Source organism: Dermochelys coriacea, chromosome 3 (assembly GCF_009764565.3).
Source record: "Dermochelys coriacea isolate rDerCor1 chromosome 3, rDerCor1.pri.v4, whole genome shotgun sequence".
Classification (NCBI taxonomy): Eukaryota; Metazoa; Chordata; order Testudines; family Dermochelyidae; genus Dermochelys; species Dermochelys coriacea.
Window position 1 is genome coordinate 136,539,328 of NC_050070.1, and position 27,987 is coordinate 136,567,314.

General features: G+C 43.1%; 1 protein-coding gene across 1 annotated transcript in view; it reads left to right on the forward strand.

Moving 5' to 3' along the window:
* The first annotated feature begins 4,139 nt into the window (after window positions 1-4,139).
* GPR137B (G protein-coupled receptor 137B) overlaps window positions 4,140-27,987 on the forward strand; it is a 37,464-nt gene continuing 13,616 nt past the window's right edge. Inside the window, exons 1-3 of the mRNA XM_038397495.2 lie at window positions 4,140-4,663; window positions 22,082-22,131; window positions 27,633-27,855. Of these exons, the coding sequence (XP_038253423.1) occupies window positions 4,295-4,663; window positions 22,082-22,131; window positions 27,633-27,855 (642 nt within the window). The 5' untranslated portion in view covers window positions 4,140-4,294. The remainder of the gene's footprint in view (window positions 4,664-22,081; window positions 22,132-27,632; window positions 27,856-27,987) is intronic.

The following is a 27,987-nucleotide window of genomic DNA, read 5'->3' on the forward strand; positions in this document are numbered from 1 at the left end:
CTTATGGCTGGAAGACATGAACCGTAAACGCGTGCCTATCGATGGCAACAGGTTGCGAGAAAAAGCGCTTAGCCTTTATGTGCTGTTCAAACCTCCCACTGAAGTGGGAGAGCCTTCTGATGAGAAGGAATTCAAAGCCAGCCAAGGTTGGCTTAACAGTTTTAGGAACCGCTTCAACCTCAAAAACGTGCAGACTACTGGTGAAGCTGCATCGGCCAATGAAGAGGCAGCAAAAGCCTATCCCGAACAATTAAAGAAAATCACAGAAGAAAAGGGCTATCTTCCGGAACAAGTTTTTAATGCTGACAAGACTGGGCTCTTCTGGAAAAAAATGCCCAACTGCACTTACATTTCAAAATCAGAAAGACAAGCCCCTGGCTTCAAAGCAGCTAAAGACCATGTGTGTGTGGTGTTTGTGGCAATGCGGCGGAGCATTTAATAAAGCCGGGCTTGCTCTACAGGGAGGCAAATCCCCATGCCCTAAAAAGCAAGAACAAAAATCTCCTACCTGTGTTCTGGCAATCAAATAAAAAGGCTTGGGTGATGGCAGCATTATTTCTGGATTGGTTCCACAAATGTTTCATTCCGGAGGTCAAGCGGTACCTCGAAGAGATAGGACTTGACTTAAAATGTTGCTGATCGTAGACAATGCTCCTGGCCACCCTGCGGCACTCCGGTTTGTGCATAATGACGTGGAAGTTGGCTTTCTCCACCGCAGTACCATCTCCATCCTCCAACCTCTCAACCAAGGCATGATTCGCTGTTTCAAGGCCACATACACAAGGCTTACATTCTCACGGATATGTAGCGCTGATCCCAATCTTAATGTGATGGAGTGTTGGAAGTCCTTCAACATTGCCAATTACATCACTTATATTAAACAGGCAATGGATGCAATCGAGCCTGAAACAGTCAATGCATGTTGGCGAAACCTATGGAAAGACTGAGTGAATGATTTTAAGTGTTTCCCAACCATTGACAAAGTGAAATGCATTGTTCAGGTGGCCAGGCAAGTGGGTGGTGATGGCTTCATCGATATCCTTGAGGAAGAAATGGAAGAATTAATTGAGAGCCATAGAGAAACATTGACTAATGAAGAGTTAGAGGAGCTGATAAAATTGTCTACAGAAGACGAAGATGATGATGATGAACAGGAAGAGCCAGCAAGTTGGAATCTTCATAAATTTGCTGAAGTGTTCCAAGCAGCAAAACACTTGAATGATTTAATTTCTGAATGTGATCCCTCTTTATGGAATGAAGCCTCAAAATCGCACGTAGTATTACGGACGATTTGAGACTATCAAGAAATGTTTGAGCAGCTCAAGAGACAATAGCAACAGTTGCCAATCATCATGTTTTTCAAGGAAAAACCACCAGCAGCAGATGAGCCTACGCAATCAACTTTTCAAGCTGAACCAGAGCCAACCACTTCATCTACGACTTGCTCTCTGTCACACAAGCTCTCCGTCACCTCCGTCTCCTGGATCAACACCAAGCCCTGACGACCCCCTGTAATTACCCCCTGTGTAATTACTCCCTGTAATTAAAAATACAGTATTGTAAAATTATATTTTGCATATGTACTTTTTATTATATACAGTACAGTACATTACTGTATACATTATACATTTATACATATTACTGTGCAAGGTTGTATACACAAAACCATGTACAGTGTACTGTACTTTATGGGTGATTTAAGGGATTTTCAAGGGTAATTTTGACTATAGGCAATTTTCGCCTTACACGCTGACTTTAGAACCTAACTGCCACATAAAATGCGACTCCACTGCACTGTTTCATCTCTACTCCAAACGGCTTGTTCTTTCCCACCTTCATGTAATGAAAGTGATACTTGTGGAATGCCATTAGTCGCTTTTAGAAACCCAATCTGATTGCCTACAGAGTTCTGCTTGTTCTGTGGCTGCCCTTATCGATCTTATTTATTTCATACCAGGTGCTTATTTAAAGTCAAATCCAGGGATTATTGATGCTAGGGCCACAATTTTAATTCTCCTTTCACAGCACTTTGAGTGTAAGTGTCACTGCAACATATATCTCAGAACTTAACATTTGCAGTTATAAGACTCATCATTTTAATTCGTCTTACACTCATCCCTCCTTTCCCTACCCCCTTCCTTCGTCCATCTTAATATTATAGGTGTGTCTAATTTAGGGCCTTATCCTATGTGGTAGTTTAGGGTCTCCTGACAGGTGTAAGTTTAGGCCGCTAAGCACATCTCAGGAAGTGCTCAGAACCTTACGGTAGTAAGCTCTTTATCCAAAGTCTTCAAACCTGGATGCCTAAAGCGAACCTCCTAAATCCATATTTAGGCACCTAAATATAAGTGGCCTGATTTTCAGAAGCACTGAGCATCCACAAATCGCTTTCAAGCCAATGGGATCTGGGACTGCTCAGCACCTTTGAAAATCAGGCCATTTATACTTAGGTGCCTAATAAGAGCATAGCTTTAGACACCCTGATTTGAATAATTTCAAGGCAGGGCCAACATCTTTAAAAAAAATCTCTTTAAAGTGCCATCCCAAGTTATGCATGCTACAGACGTGCTTATTGTTCATCGTCATCATCATCACCATCATCAATATTCTTTCAGCGAGGCAGAAGTTAGCATGTCATGCTTTCCGTCTGCAGAAATCTGTCCAGTAGGTTTTCTTCATAACATAATGCATTATCTCCTCCATTGCTCAGATCCTGAAAGCCTTTGATAACAGCCCTGAAGTAGGAGTATTTTGCTGAAAGCAGACACTCCCACTGCTCACAGGAAATTTGGGAATCCCTGTGAACTACACTGTTCTTTTCAAATCAATTTATTGTAGATTATATAATAAAACAAAACCCAGCAAGAACATTAATTCTGCTCCTGCCTTAGCCAGGATGGTTTTGTCATAACTTTCTACATAACTTTGAGGTGTTTCAGAATTTTATCTCTTCATAGTGCAGATGTCAAAGCCACTCAGTGTCTCTTCCCAAGCCTCATCCACATATGACAAACATTCACAACATAAGAAATGCCCACAATGGAAAGTGTTATTTTATAAAGCTAATCCCAAGGTCATGTCTGCATGTTTACCAATAAGCATCTCCAATCAACTATTGTCCCAGAGATGGCCAAGGTAGAAAAGATTTGAGTAGGGAAATCCTGTGCAGTGACACTTATGCTCTAGCACAGGGGTTCTCAAACTGGGGGTCGGGACCCCCTCAGGGGGTCAGGAGGTTATTACATGGGAGGTTGTGAGCTGTCAGCCTCCACCCTAAACCCCGCTTTGCATCCAGCATTTATAATGGTTTTAAATATATTAAAAAGTGCTTTTAATTTATAAGGGGGGGGGTCGCACTCAGAGGTTTGCTATGTGAAAGGGGTCATCAGTACAAAAGTTTGAGAACTACTGCTCTAGCACATTTTGGCATTTAGTGTTTTTCTTTTGTCCCTGTTAAGCACAGACACAATACATTTAGGTTGATGCCTTAGCAGGGTTGCCAGTTTTGGTCGGACATATTCCCAGGGGTTTCAATCACATGACATAATCTTTAATTAAAGATTAATCTTAAATTCCTGGAGACTCCAGGACAATCCTGGAGTGTTGGCACCACTAGGCCTTATGTGTTTTTGCGCCCCTTCCACTGAAACATCTGACACTGGCCACTAACAGAGAGAGAGGCTATTGGATGAGATGACCATTCAGTTTGCAGTGTGAATTGTATATTCCCTACCAAGCACTGCCGGATTCTGTAATAAAGATCCAGGGCATTACATCTTACTGCAGTGTTTAAAATAAAGATTCCTAAAAGTCTTCTTAGTTAAACACTGGCAAATAAGTTGCTTCTTAAAAAAACTAAAACACAGCATCTGACCTGGCTATCACTAGTAAAAAATATCAAGTAGCTTCTTCCTACATAACACACCAGTGTTACTGACCCCATCTTAAATCAAGATTAGCATGTTTAGGAAGGGGTTTGGTTATAAACTTCTCAGGGAGGAGTTTCTTTGTTTTCTGAAGGATGGGCAGGGGTTGTCCACAAACATGGGCAAAGCGCGCTGCAGCCTTCAGAATCGTTCCCTGCCAATTGCTGACACAGGCAGCCCTAATGAATCATTCTGAATTGTGATCATGTGCTACCAGCCGTCAGTGAGCTGCCAAAGAGGAAGTGCAGCTTGTTTTCTTTCTCTCACTTTCTTGGTTCCTATGCTGCTGTAGGAAGATGAAAGGAGGAGTAAGCAGGAGCAGAAGAAGCCAAACTTAATAAGCAACTCTTGATGATTTCTGATCTCAAATGGAGGCCTCTGAGTGGGACCCACTGAAAAATGACACCCTGCCACCGACACTGACACCAGCTGTCCCTCCGTATGTGAAGCTGGGCCTGACCACTGTATATACTGTTTTTTATTCCCTCCTGTTTGTGTTCATCTATGTTCAACTTTGGCTGGTCCTCCACTACAGGCACAAGAGGTTCAGTTACCAAACTGTTTTTCTGTTTCTGTGCCTATTTTGGGCCTCACTTAGGACTGTGCTCTTTTCATTTTACTTCAAAGATTTTGTCACAGCAAACTCTCTCAGACCCTTCATCTTCTGGCTTCTCTATTGCTTCCCAGTTTGCCTCCAGTTTTTCACACTGACACTGATGAATCTTTACTTCACTCAGGTAAGGAATAGACATTTCTGTGCCTGGGTTGATTAAGTACTACAAAATTGTAAAGCTTTACTTTTTTAAAGATTGGTAAGAGAGATGTGATTTCCTAATGTACCCAGGCAGGGAAAGAAGTACATTTAATGTATTTAATTTGGAACTTTGTGTTTTAGAAGGCAAGTGACAACTACCATAATGAAGCAGCCACCCTGGGGAGAAGCAATAAATAAATCTGTTGCCTAGTCAAAGGTGACATTTAACCTAAGGCTGAACAAATTGTACTGGAAACCTTGGTGTTATTTTATGGTGGCTGTCTAAAGTGCAGTTCTGCTCAAAGGGACACTGTAAAACCTCCTGGCTCAGTTGTTCTGTGTGCATTCAGAAACATATTGCATGGTTTTACTGACAAAAAATGAGATTTAGTTGTTTACTCCTGATGGCTCTGCAATGCCAGTACAAGTCATTGAGCTGGACTCTATTTTTTTTTGTGTATCAGTAATAGAATTCAGAGTGGTAGCCATGTAATAGAATTGTTAACTAGATTCCTATTGCAGGCCCAAATTATTATTCTTATTTGTATTACAATAGCATCTGGGGGCCCCAACTGAGACAAGGGCTCCACTGTGCTAGGTGCTGTACAAACACACAGTAAAAGACACCCTCTGCCTCAAAGAGCTTATAATCTAAATAGACAAGATGGAACTGAAGGAAGAAAGAGTCATCTCTGTTTTACAAATGAAGAACTGAGACAAAGAAAGTTTGCCTGACTTGCCCAAGGTCAAACAAGAAACTTGGAGCAAAGTTGGGATTTGAGCCTAGATTTCCTGAGTCCTAGTGCCTTAACCACAAAGCCAACCTTCCTCTGAATTCTGCTCTTAGATTACCGTATCAGTAATGGGTCATCTTCCTAGCATACCTGGACCTTATGGGTGAGTGTGCAGATCAGTCTCCCTGCTTGAACACTCCACTGAGACTACCTTCTAGAGTGCAGGTTGTGATGTAGACTACCTATCCATTAGGTCCTAGACTGGGACTGGACTGATTTTTACACACACCTTTTAAGTGGTTCCCCAGAGGCAACAACTAGTATAGGTCTGCAAATTACAAATAATCTTACTGAAGAAAAGAGACTGGCTTCTGAAACCGAAAGCCACCAAGTAAGAATTATAAAAACCGCATGTGTTAAATGTGAGAGCTGATAGTGACCCAGCTTGCTATTATAAGACGGTGATTCCCTGGCCATTGTGTAATAAATTTGGTGGTGGTCCTGTTTCCAAGAGACAAGTGTCCAGCATCACACAAATCCATCGGTCACCATAGTTGGCTCTAAATGGCACCCTTGGGCCAAATTTACACACACATACAACTCCCATTGAAGTCTTCTGAAGAGAGAATTTCATATCTTGGCTCCCAGCCAAGATGCTATGGATTAAATGAGCATGGAGAATGCATGATGATTAGTAGTACAGGTAATTGATTCCTTTCATCTCAAGGAAAATCCAAAAGAGAGAGTGAGAGACAGAGAGTTTATATGTATATACTCACATTTTCATTTTACTTGGATTATAACATTGCTGCCTGGTAGCACTTTGAAGCTATGTAATGAGTATGGTCAAGTGCAGTGGTTCTCAATCTGTGGCCCAATCAGCACACAGCTGTGGCCCATATGACATCCTCAGGGCCATACAAGTAGTATATCTATTGTGTAGATGCAGCCCATATAATACATAGGGAGCTGCATATGGGGCCCACAATGGTAAATAGGTTGAGATCCACTAGACATGGGGTTCTCAAATGGTGGGTCTAGACCCCAAAGTGGGTTGAGAGGCTGGTGTTGGCCCTGGGCCCCAGCAAGTCTGAAGCCCAAGCCTCATTGCCCAGGGTAATGTTACAGGACCCCGCCCATGGCAGAAGCCCTGGGGCTTCAGCTTTGCACGTCCCCTGGCCCGGGGCTGCAGGCTCGGTCTTCGGTCCTCCCTCCTAGGTTCATGTAGTAATTTTTGTTGTCAGAAGCAGGCCACGGTGCAATGAAGTTTGATAACTGCTGCACTAGACTGTAGTGCTTAGAGGAGGAGACAAAGTTAAGGCTCCTGGGTTCCAATCTTGACATCAGTTGTGCTGTGTCACCATGAGTAAGTCACAAGCTCCCTAGGCCTTACTTTGCCCCTCTGTCAACAGAATATAATACTGACCTGGTGTTGTGAGGCTTTTAAAATTATATTTGCAAAACACTTTACCAGTAATGATTGAAAGGTGCTAGAGAAAAGCAAATGATTACTGTATTTCTTGCTGTTTGTTTCCATGCTAGTTAATGCCATGGAAAGTCCCACTTGTAATTAGGCTCCACCCAGCTAAAACAAGGAGTTGAGATTAGAAACATAAGCACAGCCATTGTGGGAATATAACTTAATACATGGAACAAATTTATACATTTTTAGTTCACTTTTATTAGTTCTTTGCTTCCAACCAATGGGGGGATAGCTTGTCTTATAATTAAACATGTTGTTGAGATTATTTTTTTTATGTACACCTACATTTGCACAGCAGACAAGCACGAACTAGTGTGAAAGGGGTGGGGAAAGAGAATTTGTTTTCAATAATCACTTTAACTTCACAAACCTGTTCAGAGGCAACTTCCTCCCCCCTTTGCAAAAGTAGACTGCAGCTGTGCCTCACTGCATGAAACTGTTATTTAGTGAGAGGAAAAGAAGGTAGCTAGCAGAAGCAATAAAGATGTGAAGTTCGTAAATGTTCTCCTTTTAAATGAGGGGGTAGGAGGGAAAGAATATTCCTAAATCCTTCCAATTGAACAACAAAACTGATTTAATTGGTAAGTGTTTAAAGATCATTTGCAAAACCTTTGAACTTGAAGGAGAGTTAGCAGCTACTGCTGTCTTTTGGAGTGAAAGAGACAAGGTGGGTGAGGCAATACCTTTTATTGGACCAGCTTCTGTTGGTCAGAGAATCAAGCTTACACTGCTCTTCTTCAGGAGTAAGGACCCTTTATAAATAAGGCCTCAACTGTGCCTTAGATAAAATGAGACAGAGTGGCACCAGTACAGCAGGGGTTTTCCTGAGTTTTGAGCAGTCACCTGCAGCAATAAAACCCCCCAAAGGAATTGTAATGCAGTGGGGGAGGTTGTTAAACCTGCTGGACCAGTAAGAAAAGCAGTTACAGATAATCAAGGTTTCAGAGTAGCAGCCGTGTTAGTCTGTATCTGTAAAAAGAAAAGGAGTACTTGTGGCACCTTAGAGACTAACAAATTTATTAGAGCATAAGCTTTCGTGAGCTACAGCTCACTTCATCGGATGCATCCAATGAAGTGAGCTGTAGCTCACGAAAGCTTATGCTCTAATAAATTTATTAGTCTCTAAGGTGCCCCAAGTACTCCTTTTCTTTTTACAGATAATCAAGGTTTTGACTGACACTGACTGGGGTCCTCGGGGTTCAGTGCTGGCTGCTGCTTGGGAGTACACAGACTTTTACTGTGCGGGGCTTTTGATGCCCTAGATATGGCATAGTAGTAAAGGGTGCTAGAAGAAAGCATACATAATAGCAACGATCACTTCTCTTCCAAACCCAACTGTTGCCGGAAGTGCACATGTTTCCATAAGGAAGACAAAGATCCTGCTTCTGTGTGCATTCATTGGTGTCCTAAAGATAGGAAATAATATAACCCTCTCCTTAAGAGTAAAACTTCCTCTGCTTGGAAGCTATGAAACTACATGTCAGGTTAATGTAAGAACAAAACAAACAGCAGGGATATTACTTTTGTAAAACAATAGCAGGATGCCTGCAAATAATTACACAATATGAGCTAGAGCAACTGATGTATCAGGTAACATATGGTAATATGCATTCCTGCCTCCAAGGGGTGTCTGCAAAACCTGCAGTTCTGCCTGCCTGACATCTGCCCCTTCCCAATGCCACAGGTTTATTTTAGCTGTTCAAAAACATCAACAAGTGTATAACTCAGCAACAAATATATTTCCTACTTTAATTGAATTCAAGACATTTCTTATTTGCAGCCTTCCTTGTTGGGATCCATTTCTCCTCTCTCTCTCTCTCTCTCTCTGATCTACATTTGTTATCACTGACAAGGTTGAACCAATAAAAGCCTTGGGGTTTTGGAGGCAGTCACAAGAGCCTAAGAAATCCTTCAAAATCTGCATTTAGAGACATAGACTATGGGTTAGCTAAGATGCTAAAAAATTCCCCCCTCTGGAAGGAATTCAGGGATAGGGTGGCATGTTTCATTTTGTTCTGTTATGTTTCAGAGTTTAAACGTAATACTTGCAGCACAGAAGTTTTGGGTGGGGGGACACAGGTTAGAGTGCAGAGAGGTTGGGTGGAGAGGATGAAGTCAAGCAGACCTAGAGAGATGCTGGAAATCCCAAACCTCCCCCCATTCCCAGGACACATACAAAAAGCTGGTTGGCAGGTCATAAGTTTAAACCATCAGGGTCAGACACTTTCCAAGCATTGCAGATGACTTGAAAGAGGCTCTGTGGTGAGGTGGAGGGAGGTTCCATCCCCAGGGAAGGATGGCTAGATTAGTTCCAGTCCTACCAATTCAACTCCTCATTTCCCCTCTCCTCTTGGCATCCTGACTGGGAAGTTTTCCCTGCCTCACACAGCTGCCATTGACCACCAAGAAGCAGAGTTTAGGCAACTGAGGGCAGGGAAAATCCAGTGCAAGGCTTTAAGTGACATAACCTAAATGGAATTCTAATTAATGTGTATATTATCTCTGAGGGGAAAACAAGGGAAGTTATCTAATTAATTTATATAGAATTTAACAATGTAATCTAGCCAGATTAAGGGACAGAAGGTTCTTTTCATTAATAAAAAGAGGCAGTAGAAATCAATACACAATTTTTAAAAAGTTTTATCCAGCGCTTATTCATTTAGAAAGCGCTTTAAATGTACCCAGTGCTTCCCAGGAGTAACACTACAGGTGGTAAAACATAAAACTATATTCCTTGACATGTTGTAAGACATACAACAATACACTCTATGTGGTGGCTACATTAGAAAAATTAATACCTGCACAGGTGCTAAGTTGCTGGTATAAACAGGGCTCAGGTGTTTTTACTGAGCAAATGTTCATGACTTGATGATAAATAGCCCTAGCCCTGGCTGCATTAGCATCTATGCTATTGCTACTAGCATTGGTAGTGACTGCTGTATTACAAATTCTGTGGGACAAGGTAAGAGTCAATGAGGCAGAGGTATAGGCAGGAGTGGGTGTTGCCAAGTGCTTTCAAGGTGTGAGGACAAACTTGCATGGAACATGGAGGAAGTACAAAGATGGGCAAAAGACACACTGCTTCACAGGTCTCTGAAATGGGAACTGATAATGAAGAGTGAACTTCATGCCTGTGCAAAAGCCTAGCCCAAGACCTATGTTGCACTTAAATCCTATTCTAGCCCTCAGAATGAGGTGTGGTCTTGGATCCAGCTCAGTAAAAATGAGTTGGGTCACCTCACACTCTGGCTCTAATCAGCTTGTTTCAAATAACCTGATTTTCAATGTTAAAACTGGATAGAAAATTTCCCCACTGTAGACAAGCTCTAGGAATGAGATTATTTGCTGAATCAACTTGCAACCCCAGGGGGTGAGAGGTGGCTATAACCACCTTTACATACTCCTGATTCTGGGATACTCCTGGTGCTAGAGAGACCTGTGGTGTAATATAGACAACTTTTGATGGGGCTGTCTAAGTTATGACAGCTTATCCCTGGCTGCTTATGGGTGCAGAGATACCCAGAATCTCTGCACTGCAGCTCTACCCTTCCTGCCCCAGCCCCACAACTGGCATGCCACCTACACTGGGCTTTGCTTGAGGACTTCATCAGAGGACAACCTGCTGCTGTTTTTCCCAGTTTCTGCAATAGAGAATTCTCCCTGGCTGGATCTGGGGCTTTTAGAACCTCTTTACACCTCTCCAGCTCTTACACTGGGGTGAAGGGGCCAGAGTAGGGGGAGATTCTCATCTTAGATCTTCAGTCTTTCAGGGGGAAAACAAGGAATCAAGGCAGGATATTTATCATGTAAAGAACAATTAGTAGGAAAAAAATCTTTAAAAAAATCAACTTTTTTAGACATGAGAAAAGCAGCAAGGAAGATCACAAGTGCAGTTTTCCTTCTTGCCATTCTCCTGGCTTCTCAGGGATGTCTGAAGAACTTTTTTTAAAAGAGTCTCTTTTCTACTTGCTTTCCAGTCTGTTCTAGCCTGGCTTTCCCCATTCTGCTGAAAGACCTTGGATGACTCAGATGTTGACTAGGAACTTTTAGTCCTTCATGGAAGGGGAGGGGCTGTTAAAGCTTTAACAAACTGATCTTTTCTTCCAACTGCTTGTAGGGTGTTTGAGTTAAACAGGTGTTAAAAACAAAAAGCTGCATCTCCACTGGGAAAATCTGTAAGGGCCAGATTCTGATATTCCTACCAACACTGAAGCGTACCTTACTCTGTGATAAGCTGCATTAATTTCAATGGGGCTACTCATGGAGTAAGATACTACCCAATGGTGGAATCTGACCCTCTGCTTTGGTGACATGGTGGTAAGAATCCCTATGCCCTTGCACTAGATCTTCTATTATTATTAGCACCCTGGGAGCTGTACTAGTGCAGAGAAATATTTACACATTTCCCTAGCATAATTTTAAACAGTTTGAATAAAAATCACTGATCATCTCTGATAAAATTCAGATGCAGCTCCACTAAAATGTACAGTCAATCCAGCACATTGGATTAACAAATGTACAGCACCCTTTAGCACTCTTTCATGTCTACTTACTGCCCTGCAGCATCTACTCTTGGTAAATTCTGCAACCAGTTTTTTGTAGGGCAACCAAAGCTAATTAGGGCAATCTACAACCCTGTAACAACTCTTTACATCAGCTCTTAACACTTGCGTTGAGTACTACTTTGCTCATGAAAATAATCCTATTGAAATTAATGGTAATACTTGTGTAAGTGCTACTCCATGTGAGTAACAGTTGCAGAATCAGCCCCTTAGTTAGATGTCACATGCCTGATCTCTGCAATGTCATGATCCTACATGTTCTCCAGTCATCCAGAGCGTTGTCTTCCAGGATAAATTGGATAAACAAAAGCTGAATTTCTAGTGCAAAAAGCATGCAAGAAAACAATTTAACCCCTGACCCCTTACAAAAAGCTCTTGGGCCTTGTTTATACATCACAGAGAAGCAAAACCAGACATAAGCTTTTTGTTTATCTCCTTTTAAGCAGCGAGTAAAATAAAACAACATAAACCTGTTTCTGAAGTCCTTTGAGTACATATTATTAGGGGTGCATAGATAATTGAACACAGAATATTATGACACTACTATCAGAGACAATGCCTGGGTTTGTAGGCAGCCCAGACATTTGACTTACTTTTAAAAGATTAGAAACTGTTGCAGAAAATTCTCGAGACTTTCAGATTTTAAATGAGCTATTATTTTTGTAGGACCTATTGAAAAGCCAGGCTCCCTCTACTGGCTCTAACTCAACAATCACCATCTCCAGAGAAGAGGAGGCTAGTGCACAAGCAAAGACATTTTCCATTATAAGAGATATATTCTGTAAATAGCTTTTAAACAAAAAACAGCAAATACTATTTCAGCTGTATTTAAAGCACATGGAAAAAGTAGTTCTAGTGATATGGAAAAGAAAAGACCAGTGGAAGGAAAATGGTTTTAAAAGCAAATCATCCACACTAAAACATGCAACATAATTAAAGTTTGTTTTTTTTAAAGTGGTGAGCAGGTTCCTTTTCAGTCCATGGCAAGGAAGCTGAGTTTAAATTCCCCCTTACAAATTGCATTTTCTTAGAAAATATAACATGTGAAATACTAATGATGCTTCCATACCCTTTTGATAATCATGAATGTATTCAAAGTGTGTGGGCATGTTTGTTTTTTAAATAATGTTATTTGAAAGAGGATATGCGGATAAAAAAGTGAAACAGAGTGCAAGATACAATCATGGAGCATAGTCAAAGGGAAGATTATGGCAGGTGGGCACTTCAGTCAGGGTATGTACTCACTATCAGAAAAGATTTTTTTTTCATTTTATTTTTTTAAGATAACTAACATGCATTAGCTATTCTGCTGTAAAATCCTAGTGGAGACAAGGCACACGAAGTTTTTACTGAGATGTAGCTTGGTGAGTTCAATCCTATGCCCCTCAGCCAGAGCTGCCCACTCCTAGCTAACACATTGCATCAAATATAAATGCATGTTTACTGGAGCTAAACTGCTTTGTACAGGAACTAGGACTCTTCACTCAATGAGTTGCTTCTTAGTCAATGTTCTCTAATCCCTTGGACCGACAGTATTCATTAACCCCTGACAGTCGCTGGTCTCTCTGCATCAGGTGCCACTGGTAGGGCTGGCGAGCAATTCTCTTTTCCTTGCCCCTATTGAGGTATCTGTGGATGTGGATGACCGACTCCTAGCTACATCATGATAAAAATCCCAGCTCCTTGCCTAGGTTTTGTTGTAATAACTGGACCTACCAATTTACCTCATGTGTGAGCCTAACTGTGGGAAAGTGGATGAATGTTTATAAAGTATCTGGGAAAAGGTAAAGACAGACTAAATTAGTCCAAACAGAGAGGCCTATTCATATAACTTAAGGCCTGTGTTAGGATCATGCCTAGGGTGACCAGATAGCAAGTGTGAAAAATTGGGACAGGGGGTGCGGGGTAATTGGCGACTATATAAGAAAAAAACCCCAAATATCAGGACTATCCCTATCAAATCAGGACATCTGGTCACCCTAATCATGCCTGATAAACAAGAGAAGTAAGAAAAGGCTTTTGGTGAAAATTAACAGAAGAATCAGCTGTCTGCCAACAACCACTGCAATGAAATTTACCATCATGGCTGCCACCCCTCACCATCTCCCGGGACCCTGGGATCTATCATAACACTGTTGGGCCTTTGTCATCCTGATCCCAAGAGTCGTCCTGACTCTGGGCCAAGAGAGGGACCCAGATAACACTGCCACCTCCACTGCGTCCAGCTAAATTCTAGACATCATAGAATCATAGAATCATAGAATATCAGGGTTGGAAGGGACCCCAGAAGGTCATCTAGTCCAACCCCCTGCTCAAAGCAGGACCAAGTCCCAGTTAAATCATCCCAGCTAGGGCTTTGTCAAGCCTGACCTTAAAAACCTCTAAGGAAGGAGATTCTACCACCTCCCTAGGTAACGCATTCCAGTGTTTCACCACCCTCTTAGTGAAAAAGTTTTTCCTAATATCCAATCTAAACCTCCCCCATTGCAACTGAGACCATTACTCCTCGTTCTGTCATCTGCTACCATTGAGAACAGTCTAGAGCCATCCTCTTTGAAACCCCCTTTCAGGTAGTTGAAAGCAGCTATCAAATCCACCCTCATTCTTCTCTTCTGCAGACTAAACAATCCCAGCTCCCTCAGCCTCTCCTCATAAGTCATGTGCTCTAGACCCCTAATCATTTTCGTTGCCCTTCGTTGTACTCTTTCCAATTTATCCACATCCTTCCTGTAGTGTGGGGCCCAAAACTGGACACAGTACTCCAGATGAGGCCTCACCAGTGTCGAATAGAGGGGAACGATCACGTCCCTCGATCTGCTCGCTATGCCCCTACTTATACAACCCAAAATGCCATTGGCCTTCTTGGCAACAAGGGCACACTGCTGACTCATATCCATCTTCTCGTCCACTGTCACCCCTAGGTCCTTTTCCGCAGAACTGCTGCCGAGCCATTCGGTCCCTAGTCTGTAGCGGTGCATTGGATTCTTCCATCCTAAGTGCAGGACCCTGCATTTATCCTTATTGAACCTCATTAGATTTCTTTTGGCCCAATCCTCCAATTTGTCTAGGTCCTTCTGTATCCTATCCCTCCCCTCCAGCGTATCTACCACTCCTCCCAGTTTAGTATCATCCGCAAATTTGCTGAGAGTGCAATCCACACCATCCTCCAGATCATTTATGAAGATATTGAACAAAACGGGCCCCAGGACCGACCCCTGGGGCACTCCACTTGACACCGGCTGCCAACTAGACATGGAGCCATTGATCACTACCCGTTGAGCCCGACAATCTAGCCAGCTTTCTACCCACCTTATAGTGCATTCATCCAGCCCATACTTCCTTAACTTGCTGACAAGAATGCTGTGGGAGACCGTGTCAAAAGCTTTGCTAAAGTCAAGAAACAATACATCCACTGCTTTCCCTCATCCACAGAACCAGTAATCTCATCATAAAAGGCGATTAGATTAGTCAGGCATGACCTTCCCTTGGTGAATCCATGCTGACTGTTCCTGATCACTTTCCTCTCCTCTAAGTGCTTCAGGATTGATTCTTTGAGGACCTGCTCCATGATTTTTCCAGGGACTGAGGTGAGGCTGACCGGCCTGTAGTTCCCAGGATCCTCCTTCTTCCCTTTTTTAAAGATGGGCACTACATTAGCCTTTTCCAGTCATCCGGGACTTCCCCCGTTCGCCACGAGTTTTCAAAGATAATGGCCAAGGGCTCTGCAATCACAGCCGCCAATTCCTTCAGCACTCTCGGATGCAATTCGTCCGGCCCCATGGACTTGTGCACGTCCAGCTTTTCTAAATAGTCCCTAACCACCTCTATCTCTACAGAGGGCTGGCCATCTCTTCCCCATTTTGGATGCCCAGCACAGCAGTCTGGGAGCTGACCTTGTTAGTGAAAACAGAGGCAAAAAAAGCATTGAGTACATTAGCTTTTTCCACATCCTCTGTCACTAGCTTGCCTCCCTCATTCAGTAAGGGGCCCACACTTTCCTTGGCTTTCTTCTTGTTGCCAACATACCTGAAGAAACCCTTCTTGTTACTCTTGACATCTCTTGCTAGCTGCAGCTCCAGGTGCGATTTGGCCCTCCTGATATCTTTCCTACATGCCCGAGCAATATTTTTATACTCTTCCCTGGTCATATGTCCAAGCTTCCACTTCTTGTAAGCTTCTTTTTTATGTTTAAGATCCGCTAGGATTTCACCATTAAGCCAAGCTGGTCGCCTGCCATATTTACTATTCTTTCGACTCATCGGGATGGTTTGTCCCTGTAACCTCAACAGGGATTCCTTGAAATACAGCCAGCTCTCCTGGACTCCCTTCCCTTTCATGTTAGTCCCCCAGGGGATCCTGGCCATCTGTTCCCTGAGGGAGTCAAAGTCTGCTTTCCTGAAGTCCAGGGTCCGTATCCTGCTGCTTACCTTTCTTCCCTGCGTCAGGATCCTGAACTCAACCAACTCATGGTCACTGCCTCCCAGATTCCCATCCACTTTTGCTTCCCCCACTAATTCTATCACTTGGGATGTGAGATTTTGACACACACACTCACTCTTGTGTGTCCTTTCCCTTCCTTATTTCTCACCCACCTTATTTCTCTTTCCTATCCTACTCCTTTTTCCTTCTGTCTAATAAAAGTCTGGCTTAGCTGGCCAAGATAGTATATTTTCCAATGCTGCTGTAAGCTTCTGACCAGAAAAAGGCAGTTAAAAGCAACGATCTACAGCCTGGCAAAAGTTTGTCAGGTCTCTGGGTGGGCTAATAAGACTCTGAGCCATGCCTGTGCTTTTCCAGCAGTGAGGTTGCAAGTGAAAGTCAACACCAAAGACAGAAGCTGTATTTTTAAAAAATGAACCTTTGCTGTTCTTTTCTCTCATTTTATCTTCTAAAATGTGATCAGACTTTAACAGCAGCAAGAGCTTCAGCTCAGCTCAGCTAACTTTTTTTCTTTTCCTTCAAAAGGACAGTTATTACCATCTAAGAAACTGTCAGACAAGAGTTTTGTTCCTTCTAAAGACTCTCTCCAGCTAAAGGGAACAAGGAAAGTTGTTAAAATGAAAGCCTTAGGCCATGTTTACACTACAGAGTTAAATCAACTTAAGTTACGTCGACAGTCATAAGTTGCTTTATTAACATCGGTTGTGCACTTCCACACAATGCTCCTTGTGTCAGCGGAGAGCGTCCAGAGTTTTTGCTCTTGCATCGACAGAGAGAGTGTTGCATTATGGGTAGCTATCTCATTGTGCAACTCACTCCTTTTCTTTTCACTACCCTCTGTCACCCTCTGCCACTGGGAGCTCTGGGAACGGATTGTGGTACATCATGGGGATGTGCTTGCCGTCCCGTGATGCAGTGCTTTCTATCCCATCATTCCATGGGCTTCCTACTTTGTGTTGCACCATTTTTCAACTGCCCTTGTAAACTGTGTGACTGTTGCCTCTGCGTGACAGCAGGGATCCTGAGCTGCTGATCAGTCTGGTAATGAGTCTTATGAACACTATGCAGCTGGACCTGCAGTATTTCACGCCCTGCCAAATAGTGACTTGCTGATGCCTGCTCTGCCATGGAAACAAATAATTTAAGATTTCTGCTGGCATTCATGGAGCAGCTTGCCATGGTGGACCATCAGTACTGGGCTAGGGAAACAAGAACTGAGTGCTGGGATTGCATCATGATGCCTGTCTGAAGGGGACACACATCACACATGGGATGATGAGCAGTGGCTGGAGAACTTTCAAATGCACAAATCCACCTTCCTGGAACTGTGTGTGGAGTTTGCCGCGGTACTGTGGTACAAGGACAACAGAATGAGAGCTGCCCTCATTGTGGAAAAGTGAGTGGCAATCACTGTGTGGAAGCTTGCAACTCCAGACTGCTACCGTTCAGTCGTGAATCAGTTTGGGGTTGGAAAGCCCACCATGGGGGGTTGTGGTGATGCAAGTGTACAGGGCCATTAATTGCCCCCTGCTAAGAAGCACTGTGGCTCTTAGTAATGTGCAGGAAATAATTGATGGCTTTGAGGCAATGGGATTCCCTTACTGCGGCGGGGTGATAGATGGAATATATATCCGAATTTTGGCTCCCGACTATCTTACGATGGAGTATATCAACCGAAAGGGCTACTTCTCTTGCAGGCGCTAATGGATCATCAGGGCTATTTCACTGACATCAATGCCGGAGTGGTCAGGGAAGGTGCATGATGCACGCATCTTTAGGAACACTGGAGTGCACACTGGGACTTTCTTTCCAGACCAGAAGATTCCAATGGGGGATGTGCAAATGCACATAGTGATCCTTGGAACCCTGCCTACACCTTGCTTCCATGGCTTATGAAGCCTAACTCTGGGAACCTAGATAGCAGCAAGGAGCGCTTCAGCAACAGGCTCAGCAGGTGCCGAATGACCACTGAATGTGCCTTGTACAAATAAAAGGTTGCTGGCGCTGTCTTTTTCGCTGGTTAGACCTTGTCATAAATATAAAGGGAAGGGTAAACCCCTTTAAAATCCCTCCTGATTAGAGGAAAAACCCTTTAATCTGTAAAGGGTTAAGAAGCTAGGATAACCTCGCTGGTACCTGACCACAATGACCAATGAGGAGACAAGATGCTTTCAAAGATGGATGCGGGGGGGAAACAAAGGCTCTCTCTGTCTGGGTGATGCTTTTGCTGGGGACAGAACAGGAAGGGAGTCTTAGAACTTAGTAAGTAAACTAGGTAGATATGCGTTAGATTCTGTTTTCTTTAAATGGCTTAGAAAATAAGCTGTGCTGAATGGAATGTATATTCCTGTTTTTGTGGGTTTTTTTTATTTTTTTGTAACTTAAGGTTTTGCCTAGAGGGATTCTCTATGTTTGAATCTAATTACCCAGTAAGGTATTTACCATCCTGATTTTACAGAGGTGATTCTTTTACTTTTCTTCTATTAAAATTCTTCTTTAAGAACCTGATTGCTTTTTCATTGTTTTTAAGATCCAAGGGTTTGGGTCTGTGTTCACCTATGCAAATTGGTGAGGATTTTTATCAAACCTTCCCCAGGAAAGGAGGTGTAGGTTTTGGGAGGATTTGGGGAGAAAGACATTCCAAGCGGGCTCTTTCCCGGTTAAATATCTGTTAGACGTTTGGTGGTGGCAGCGATAAAATGGCAAGAGCAAAAGGTAAAATAGTTTGTACCTTGGGGAAGTTTTAACTTAAGCTGGTAAAAGTAAACTTAGGGGGTTTTCATGCAGGTCCCCACATATGTACCTTAGAGTTCAGAGTGGGGAAGGAACCTTGATAGACCTCAATGAGGAAAATATTCCAATGGTCATTGGGGCCTGCTGTGCTCTACATAATATTTGCAAAGTGAAGGGACAAAAGTTTCACCTGGACTGCTGAGGCTGATCAACCGATTCCTGATTTAGAGCAGCCAGATACAAAGGCAATTAGGGTGCACAGCGGGAGGCTATTTGAATCAGGGAGACTTTGAATGAGCATTTTGACAATGATTCCCAGTGATGCATTCAATCAGGCAATGATTATTTGCTGCCTTGAATTACCTCTGTAGTACTTGCTTCCTGAGTGTTAATTGTAGTGAGCAAATATTCCTACCTATAGTCACTGTGTTTCAATGTTAGCACTGATCAATATGTGTATTTCAAAAATAAAGACTCATTTTATTTCAAAGATTTCACTTTAGTAACAGGAAAAAACACAATTTTGGCCAAACAGGGGACAATGCAATGAGGAACAGTCTTGTGGTTAGGGCTCTCACAGCTGTGTGTAACTCCAGCTTTCATTGGGAAATCAATCCCTAGGCATGGAGTGCATGGGGTACGTGCAAGGAATACGGTGGGGGAATTTGGGGAGGACATGGAGCAGAGTTCTGTAGTGGCTGCAGGGGGAGCTGTGCCCAGATGTACTCAGATTGCAGGGTGAATGAGGGACTTCATCATCTCTGTCTAGCCCTCCAGGAGCTTTATCATCCGCTCCTGTTCCTAAATCCTTTCCAGGCTATTCAAGCTGTGTTTTTCATTAATTTTCTCCCTCCTCTCTTGTTTCGCTATGTGCTGTATCTATTGACTGCAGCACTTCGTGAAACATATCCTCTTTGTTCACCGCCTCATCTGACAGAGTCAATCCGCTAGTGTGGAGGAAGGGGTCGTCAAGGCCTTTGCAGAAGCCAAAGAAACAGTGAATAGACACAGTATTGTGAGTGTGCTCAGAGCTGTGAATCACAAAAGTTATACACACTTCTTTCTTGCTGTTCATGGGCTAGCACACAAGTCGGCCCAAGTCCCAAATAAGGTGAGATTGGGGGAGGGAAGGGGGAGATATGAGGGAAAGGGCAGGAAGGGACAAAGAGTGGTTCACGAAGGGGGTTACTACAAGCAGCTAGGGAGACTATTTTGAATATTGGTACCCTTTTCCACAAGCTTGAGCAATCAAACCCGATATCTCACTCCTAAGGGTAACCCAGGTTGCAAGTGTGCATCTCCTGCATGTGTATGGTTTCAGACTGGCTCCATATGCAGCTTGCCTGTGTGCCACTCTAGTCCTTGCAGAAATACATTTTTGGTGGAGCAGCAAAGTTTCCTACAGTGGGGGGGAGAAATAAGGCGGCTCTTCCAAGGAACCTTTGGCAGAGGATTGCAGAATACCTACAGGAAAGTTTCCTAGAGATCACTATGGAGGATTCCAGGGACTGCTCTGTGTACATTAACAAACTTTTCTGCCATGGACCCAGAGTAGAGAGGGATTGGCTCTGTTGTTAATTTCTGTCCCTTATCCCTCCTCTACCATATAACAAAGTACATGAGAGTTCAATCTCCTCTGACCATGCAGTATCAAAGCAAAATGAGCATTTATCGGAGCTCCCCTTTCCTGCGCACCAGAGCTGGAGTGCTGGGACTGGCTAGACCCCTCCAGAGTGGAAAAAGGGTCCTGACTTGCCGCGCTACCAGACAACCCTGCCATTTGCTCCACATCATCTTCCAGTGCTACTTCCTCATCTACCACTTCATCATTGGGATTGAGACTGCTGACCGCTGCCTCCAATCCCTGCTGAAGTATCCACAGAGCTCTTGGCGGTGGAGGTGGGTTCACCACTGAGGATGGTGTGCAGCTCCTTATAGAAGCAGAATGTCTTTGGCGCCACACCAAAGCAATGGTTGGCCTCCCTTGCCTTCTGGTATGCCTGCCGAAGCTCCTCGATTTTAGCACAATGCTGCTGCATGTCCCTGTTGTGCCCCTTCTACATGCCACCAGCAATCAGCCCATAGGTATCAAAATTCCTACGGCTGGAATGAAGCTGCGACAACACAGCCTCCTCTCCCTATAGACTCGGCAGATCCAACAGCTCTGGTGTGCTCCACGCAAGAGAGCGTCTGCTGCAGAAAACCAGCCTGATCAGCTGGGCAGATGCTACGTGGACTGTGCATGTCAAGCAAACAGGAAGAGGAACTTTAAAAATTTCTGGGCCTTTAAATGGGGCGCATAGCTCAGTACCTTTGGAGAAGCAGAGTTCAAAGTGCTGACCAGAGTGGTCAGGATGGCATTGTGGGATGCCTTCTGGAGGCCAATTAGGGCGACAAAACCAAGTGGAGTTTCTACACTGATGCTGCATCACTCTAACTATGTTGCAAAAAACGCTACACTGCTTGTCGAGGTGGTTTTATTATTTCGGCATAGCAGGGGAGTTTTCAATGTGTTCACCTCCACTGTTTTGTCAATGAAAGCTGACTTTTGTCAACAAAACTGTGTAGCGTAGACAAGGCCTTACTTAATACTTTACATTTCAAATGCTTTAACTGTTTTTCCATCTGTTCTGTATCTTTAATAAAAGGTTTCAAAGATTTTAATGGTGTGTTTGCCATAGTAATAAGCAGGCTGAGGTCTCTGTTTACCAAATGCTGAATAATGTTTAAAACTGTGTAATGTTAGACAGTCTCAGGGTCATGTTAACACCTTTGAGTCTTTGGGCTCATGTATTCCATTACAACAGATTTTTACAGCAAGATAATTAATGCTCCATAGCTATCTCTCTGTAAAAACACACCTTTTTTGGCAGCTAAGATGTAACCGGAGAGAACTGAATAAACTTCAGTAGAATACACTCAGCCTGATTCACATTTACACGGCTCTGGCAATGTAATGGGCCTCTAAAGTGTATGCAAACATTTATACCCAATTTAAGGCTATGCTACACTGCCAGGTAAAGAGACCTTAATGTAAATGAGAATCAGGCTCAAAGTGTCAACAATGGCTGGTCTACACTAGAAAGTTGCACCAGTATATTTATGTTGGTTAGGAGGTATAATTATTTACCAATATAGTTATACCAGCATATGTCCTAGTGTGGATATAGTCATACCAGTCTAAAGGTGCCTTCTACTGATCTAGTTAGTTCCGATTCCTGAACTGGACTAAGTTATACCAGTGTATCTGCACTAGGGTGGTTTTGCCACTTGGTATAGTTTAAGTGGCAAAATTTTCTAGTTCAGATAACCTGAAGGTGCAAAAAACATTTTATGAATCCTAATAACCTGTGACAGATAAGATGTTTTTTTTTCCTCAGGATCATAGTGTATTTGTTCATTTGTATTTACTTTGTGAATGATGCAATTTTTTCTCCCTATTATTCTAGGTGATTTTCAAAGCTAAGTCAAAGTACTCTCCAGAACTACTTAAATACCGGTAAGAACTATACAAACCTTTCTTGTGGTAAATATTTTTAAATGATACTTTTGATGCCCACTTCTGCTGGTAATTTAGGAATGGGCTTAACTTGCCAACATTTAACACCTGAATTTTTTTTAAAGTATTTATTTATTTAGGAAGTTTTAACAAGTCTACAAATCCTTGCCATGTAAATATCAGAAACAAAACAATCATTACAACAGTTGGCTTTTGTTTACAGAGACATTATACAAGACTATAGTCATCAGATCTATCTATCTGCATTTTTATACAATTCTACTCAATATTGTTAATCAGATGTGAGTAGAAAGCATTCAGAATGGATCTGTGTGGCTACTCACGGACAGGTTCATGTAGAAGCTTTTTGTAGTTGGGTTCAGCTGAATGCTCAGGGATACGTTTCAGAGTAGCAGCCGTGTTAGTCTGTATTCGCAAAAAGAAAAGGAGGACTTGTGGCACCTTAGAGACTAACAAATTTATTTGAGCATAAGCTTTCGTGAGCTACAGTTCACTTCATCGGATGCATTTGGTGGAAAATACAGAGGGGAGATTGATATACACTCACAGAGAACATGAAACAATGGGTTTATCATACACACTGTAAGGAGAGTGATCACTTAAGATAAGCCATCACCAGCAGCGGGGGGGGGGGGGGAGGAGGAAAACCTTTCATGGTGACAAGCAAGGTAGGCTATTTCCAGCAGTTAACAAGAACATCTGAGGAACAGTGGGGGGCGGGGTGGGGGGGAGAATTAACATGGGGAAATAGTTTTACTTTGTGTAATGACTCATCCATTCCCAGTCTCTATTCAAGCCTAAGTTAATTGTATCCAGTTGGCAAATTAATTCCAATTCAGCAGTCTCTCGTTGGAGTCTGTTTTTGAAGCTTTTTTGTTGAAGGATAGTCACCCTCAGGTCTGTAATCGAATGACTGGAGAGATTGAAGTGTTCTCCAACTGGTTTTTGAATGTTATAATTCTTGACGTCTGATTTGTGTCCATTTATTCTTTACGTAGAGACTGTCCAGTTTGACCAATGTACATGGCAGAGGGGCATTGCTGGCACATGATGGCATATATCACATTGGTAGATGCGCAGGTGAATGAGCCTCTGATAGTGTGGCTGATGTGATTAGGCCCTATGATGGTGTCCCCTGAATAGATATGTGGACAGAGTTGGCAACGGGCTTTGTTGCAAGGATAGGTTCCTGGGTTAGTGGTTCTGTTGTGTGGTGTGTGGTTGCTGGTGAGTATTTGTTTCAGATTGGGGGGCTGTCTGTAAGCAAGGACTGGCCTGTCTCCCAAGATCTGTGAGAATGATGGGTCGTCCTTCAGGATAGGTTGTAGATCCTTGATGATGCGCTGGAGAGGTTTTAGTTGGGGGCTGAAGGTGATGGCTAGTGGCGTTCTGTTATTTTCTTTGTTGGGCCTGTCCTGTAGTAGGTGACTTCTGGGTACTTTTCTGGCTCTGTCAATCTGTTTCTTCACTTCAGCAGGTGGGTATTGTAGTTGTAGGAATGCATGATAGAGATCTTGTAGGTGTTTGTCTCTGTCTGAGGGGTTGGAGCAAATGTGGTTATATCGTAGAGCTTGGCTGTAGACAATGGATCGTGTGGTATGATCTAGATGAAAGCTAGAGGCATGTAGGTAGGAATAGCGGTCAGTAGGTTTCCGATATAGGGTGGTGGTTATGTGACCATCGCTTATTAGCACCGTAGTGTCCAGGAAGTGGATCTCTTGTGTGGACTGGTCCAGGCTGAGGTTGATGGTGGGATGGAAATTGTTGAAATCATGGTGGAATTCCTCAAGGGCTTCTTTTCCATGGGTCCAGATGATGAAGATGTCATCAATGTAGCGCAAGTAGAGTAGGGGCATTAGGGGACGAGAGCTGAGGAAGCGTTGTTCTAAGTCAGCCATAAAAATGTTGGCATACTGTGGGGCCATGCGGGTACCCATCGCAGTGCTGCTGATTTGAAGGTATACATTGTCCCCAAATGTGAAATAGTTATGGGTGAGGACAAAGTCACAAAGTTCAGCCACCAGGTTAGCCGTGACATTATTGGGGATACTGTTCCTGACGGCTTCTAGCCCATCTTTGTGTGGAATGTTGGTGTAGAGGGCTTCTACATCCATAGTGGCTAGGATGGTGTTTTTAGGAAGATCACCAATGGACTGTAGTTTCCTCAGGAAGTCAGTCGTGTCTCGAAGATAGCTGGGAGTGCTGGTAACGTAGGGCCTGAGGAGGGAGTCTACATAGCCAGACAATCCTGCTGTCAGGGTGCCAATGCCTGAGATGATGGGACGTCCAGGATTTCCAGGTTTATGGATCTTGGGTAGCAGATAGAATACCCCAGGTCGGGGTTCTAGGGGTGTGTCTGTGCAGATTTGTTCTTGTGCTTTTTCAGGGAGTTTCTTGAGCAAATGCTGTAGTTTGCTCAGGGATAGTTAGGGGAAGGTTGTGTCAAGTGAGGAAAGAGAGCATTCAATTATCCTGCGTTTTGGTGAGAGCATAGATTCTGACAACAGGTGTGTGTGGGGGTGGGGAGTCAGTTACATGTTTTGGTAAGAGGAGGAAAAAAGTTGAGAGGACAAGGAGCCAGGGAGGATGGATTCAGTCTGGTGAGTTAGTTGGGGAGCACTTGGATGGGTTTCCAGAAATTTAGAGAGGTAAGGTTGTAAAAGCTGAGTGTTTATGTTGAAAGATATGGCTGGTGTCTGGCCGGGGCCGGGGGGATTGTCCCGAATTATCAGAAGGTTCATTATAAGGTGCTGGTGGATGTCCAAGAAGCTGAGAGAGAGATTAATTAATTAATTTCTATTGAGGCAGTAGCCAGAGGCCTCAATCAGGACTGCAGCCCATTGTTCTGACTCTTGTACAAGCAGAGTAAGAAAAAAAAGAAAAGGAGTACTTGTGGAACCTTAGAGACTAACAAATTTATTTGAGCATAAGTTTTCGTGAGCAGGCCAGCAGCGTAAGATCAGCGTTTTAATTTAATTTTAAATGACACTTCTTAAACATTTTGAAAACCTTGTTTACATACGACAATAGTTTAGTTATATAATATATTGACTTAGAGAGAGAGACCTTCTAAAAAATGTTAATGTATTACTAGCACGTGAAACCTTAAATTAAAGTGAATAAATGAAGACTCGGCACACCACTTCTAAAAGGTTGCCGACCCGAGTTAGAAGCTTGGTTTTCCTTTTTGGAAGAAGACAAAGAAGCTAGACCAGGCCTTGTGTCTTTTCCTGAGGTTTAGGGAGAGGCAGTTTCTCAAACAAAGGAAGAGGCAGTTTCTCAGGGAGGAGGGACTGTGGCCAGATTACAGCTGGGTTCAAGGGCCTTTTTTTGTTTGTTTTGGAACTTTGTTTTATAAAAGCTCCAACAAGAGCTATTACTGGACTTGTGAAAGTCTCTTTGTTTGTTACTGAGGAACCAAGAGGGGAAACTGAGATAAAACACTGCACCATCATCCCTGGCCACAAGGGGGTCCATGGGAAGCAGCTGAGCTGATACAATACTGAGATCCTGCATCTGGATATCCCCAAGGGAGATAAACAGTCATGTTGCTCATGAAACTTCTGTTTTATCTTGCCATTTGAATAGATGATATGCCATGGGACTCGGGGCTTGGACTGGACCAGTGTGCAGCAGTATGATGTGGCAGCACCTCTTCCACACTGCCCTCTTGTTCACTGGCCTCTAAGCTTTCACTAACCAAAATTAAGTCTCTAGCTGCTATGGTTGCTGAGATGCACTCAGTTCATGTTTTTGACGACAAGTGATGCAGCATGTCTGTCCATAGTTTCAGAACCTCATTCAATACCTGTGAAATGGGTAAGCTGCCCCGGTCTTTTCAATAGTAGCTAATTCAGAGGCCCAGTGAGAACCCTTTAATTGTCAGAACTGTTCAGTCTGATGAAGACTGAAATGCTTTGGTTTGACTAAAGTTACTGGGCTCAGTACATGGGTAACTGGGTGAAATGTAAAGACCTATGGTGAACAGGAGGTCAATCTAAAGGATCATCTGGTCCCTTCTGGTCTTAAACTCCTATGAAACCTGTCAATTTCACTGCTCAAATTATGTAAGAAAGGGGAGGGAAGATCATATTATAAAGAGTTGTAGAAACTATGAGTTACAGCTCATCTTGACATCAGGATTGTATGAGTGGCAGGAAAGTACCAACACTTTTGGCTGCCCCCAGTCCAGGATCCAAATGCAAGAAGACTGGTAAAGCCCAGACCGTACCTCAGTCCCTCTAGTGGGGAACCAAGGTCAAAATGTCTAGCAGGGCATACAAGCAATATTTTCCACTGCTGTGTAGGTGGGCAAAACTATTCTTTACAGACTGAATTTAGATTACTCAGAACCTGGGCATATATCCCAACCCCAGGCCAAACCTCCAAGCAGACCGCAAGATGGACTGCAAACTCATCTGAATGGCTTCTCTATTGGCCTAGGTTAGTAACTCTTAACAAAACCTGACAATACTGAAATAAGTAATCAATAAGAATGGTAACTCTTTCACTTATTTTTTTAAATTCTGAGACCGATTGTGATCTTGGCTCTGCTACTGCATATGGGAGTAAAGGAGCATCCTTATCCTTCTGCATGGACTTTGCATTGCAACGTTGGGGATGTGTGGAGAAGAGGGACAGCAAAGCACCTGCTGCCAAGTTGCTACCCCCCTCTCCTCACCAGATGACTCACAGACTCACTGTTCAGGCATTGCTCTGCTCTTGAGGTGGGGCAGTGCAGCTATGTGCTGCCCTTCACTTGGAGCGGGTTGCAAGGTGCCAGCCAGCCGCAAGTTTTCATATTTAGAATTTTGAATGTTCCCTCAAAGAAGCTGCATGTGACTAAGATATTTGGGGGAGGAGAAAGCAGTGTTGAGTAGCCAGCTGCCTCATGGCTTTTAGACTTTAAAAAGGGCTTCCTGTATTTGATATAAAATATGACTTTAAAAAATGGGTAATCAGTGGGTCAACTCATGGTACTGAGTGTGTACAATACCCAGGCCTAAAGCCATAGCATTCCACACAGCTCGACCATTCAGCCAACAATGGCTTCCTCACGCACACTGAGTCTGGTTGAATGGTCAGAGGGATTCCCCAGAAGTGTGATGTACAGAGCCTAGCAAAATGTAAACATCCATTTAAAATAGTTGTAAAGATCTCTCTATATTACATTTATCTTATACATGCTTTTCTCCCGTATGTGTTAAGACTGCCCCATCTTTCATGCTTTATCCCTTACAAGTGAGTATATGGCTTGAATATCAGTTTATTCTGGATTTTAAAAATAGTTGTGAAATCAACTGTAATCATCCTCGAGGCCACGAAGAGCATTCTGAATCAGTTTGGTGTAGCTGTTCTGTGTGTCAGCTGTGACAGCCTTGACGCAGGGACAGTATCTTCCCTTGCTCTATGTGCAGCTTCAGGCACATTGCTGACACTTGCTAAACTGTAGTTCTAAAAGCCTGTTTTTCCCTCTCCAGGTTGCCTCTCTATCTGGCTTCTCTCTTCATCAGTCTCCTCTTCCTCTTGGTGAATTTAACGTGTGCTGTGTTGGTGAGAACAGAGAATTCAGAGAGGAAAGTTATTGTCTCTGTCCGGGTGGCAATTAATGACACATTGTTTGTTCTGTGTGCCATCTCACTCTCCATCTGTTTGTATAAGATTTCCAAGATGTCTTTAGCCAACATTTACTTGGAATCCAAGGTAAAGTACATTTTAGAGATCATTTAAATCTTACTTAAGAATAGTTTTGGCCAAAGGAGACAATTTAGTGGGACAAGACTCAGGTTTAAAAAATTCTTTAGACTCTGCAACCAAAGATATTAATTCCAGGAA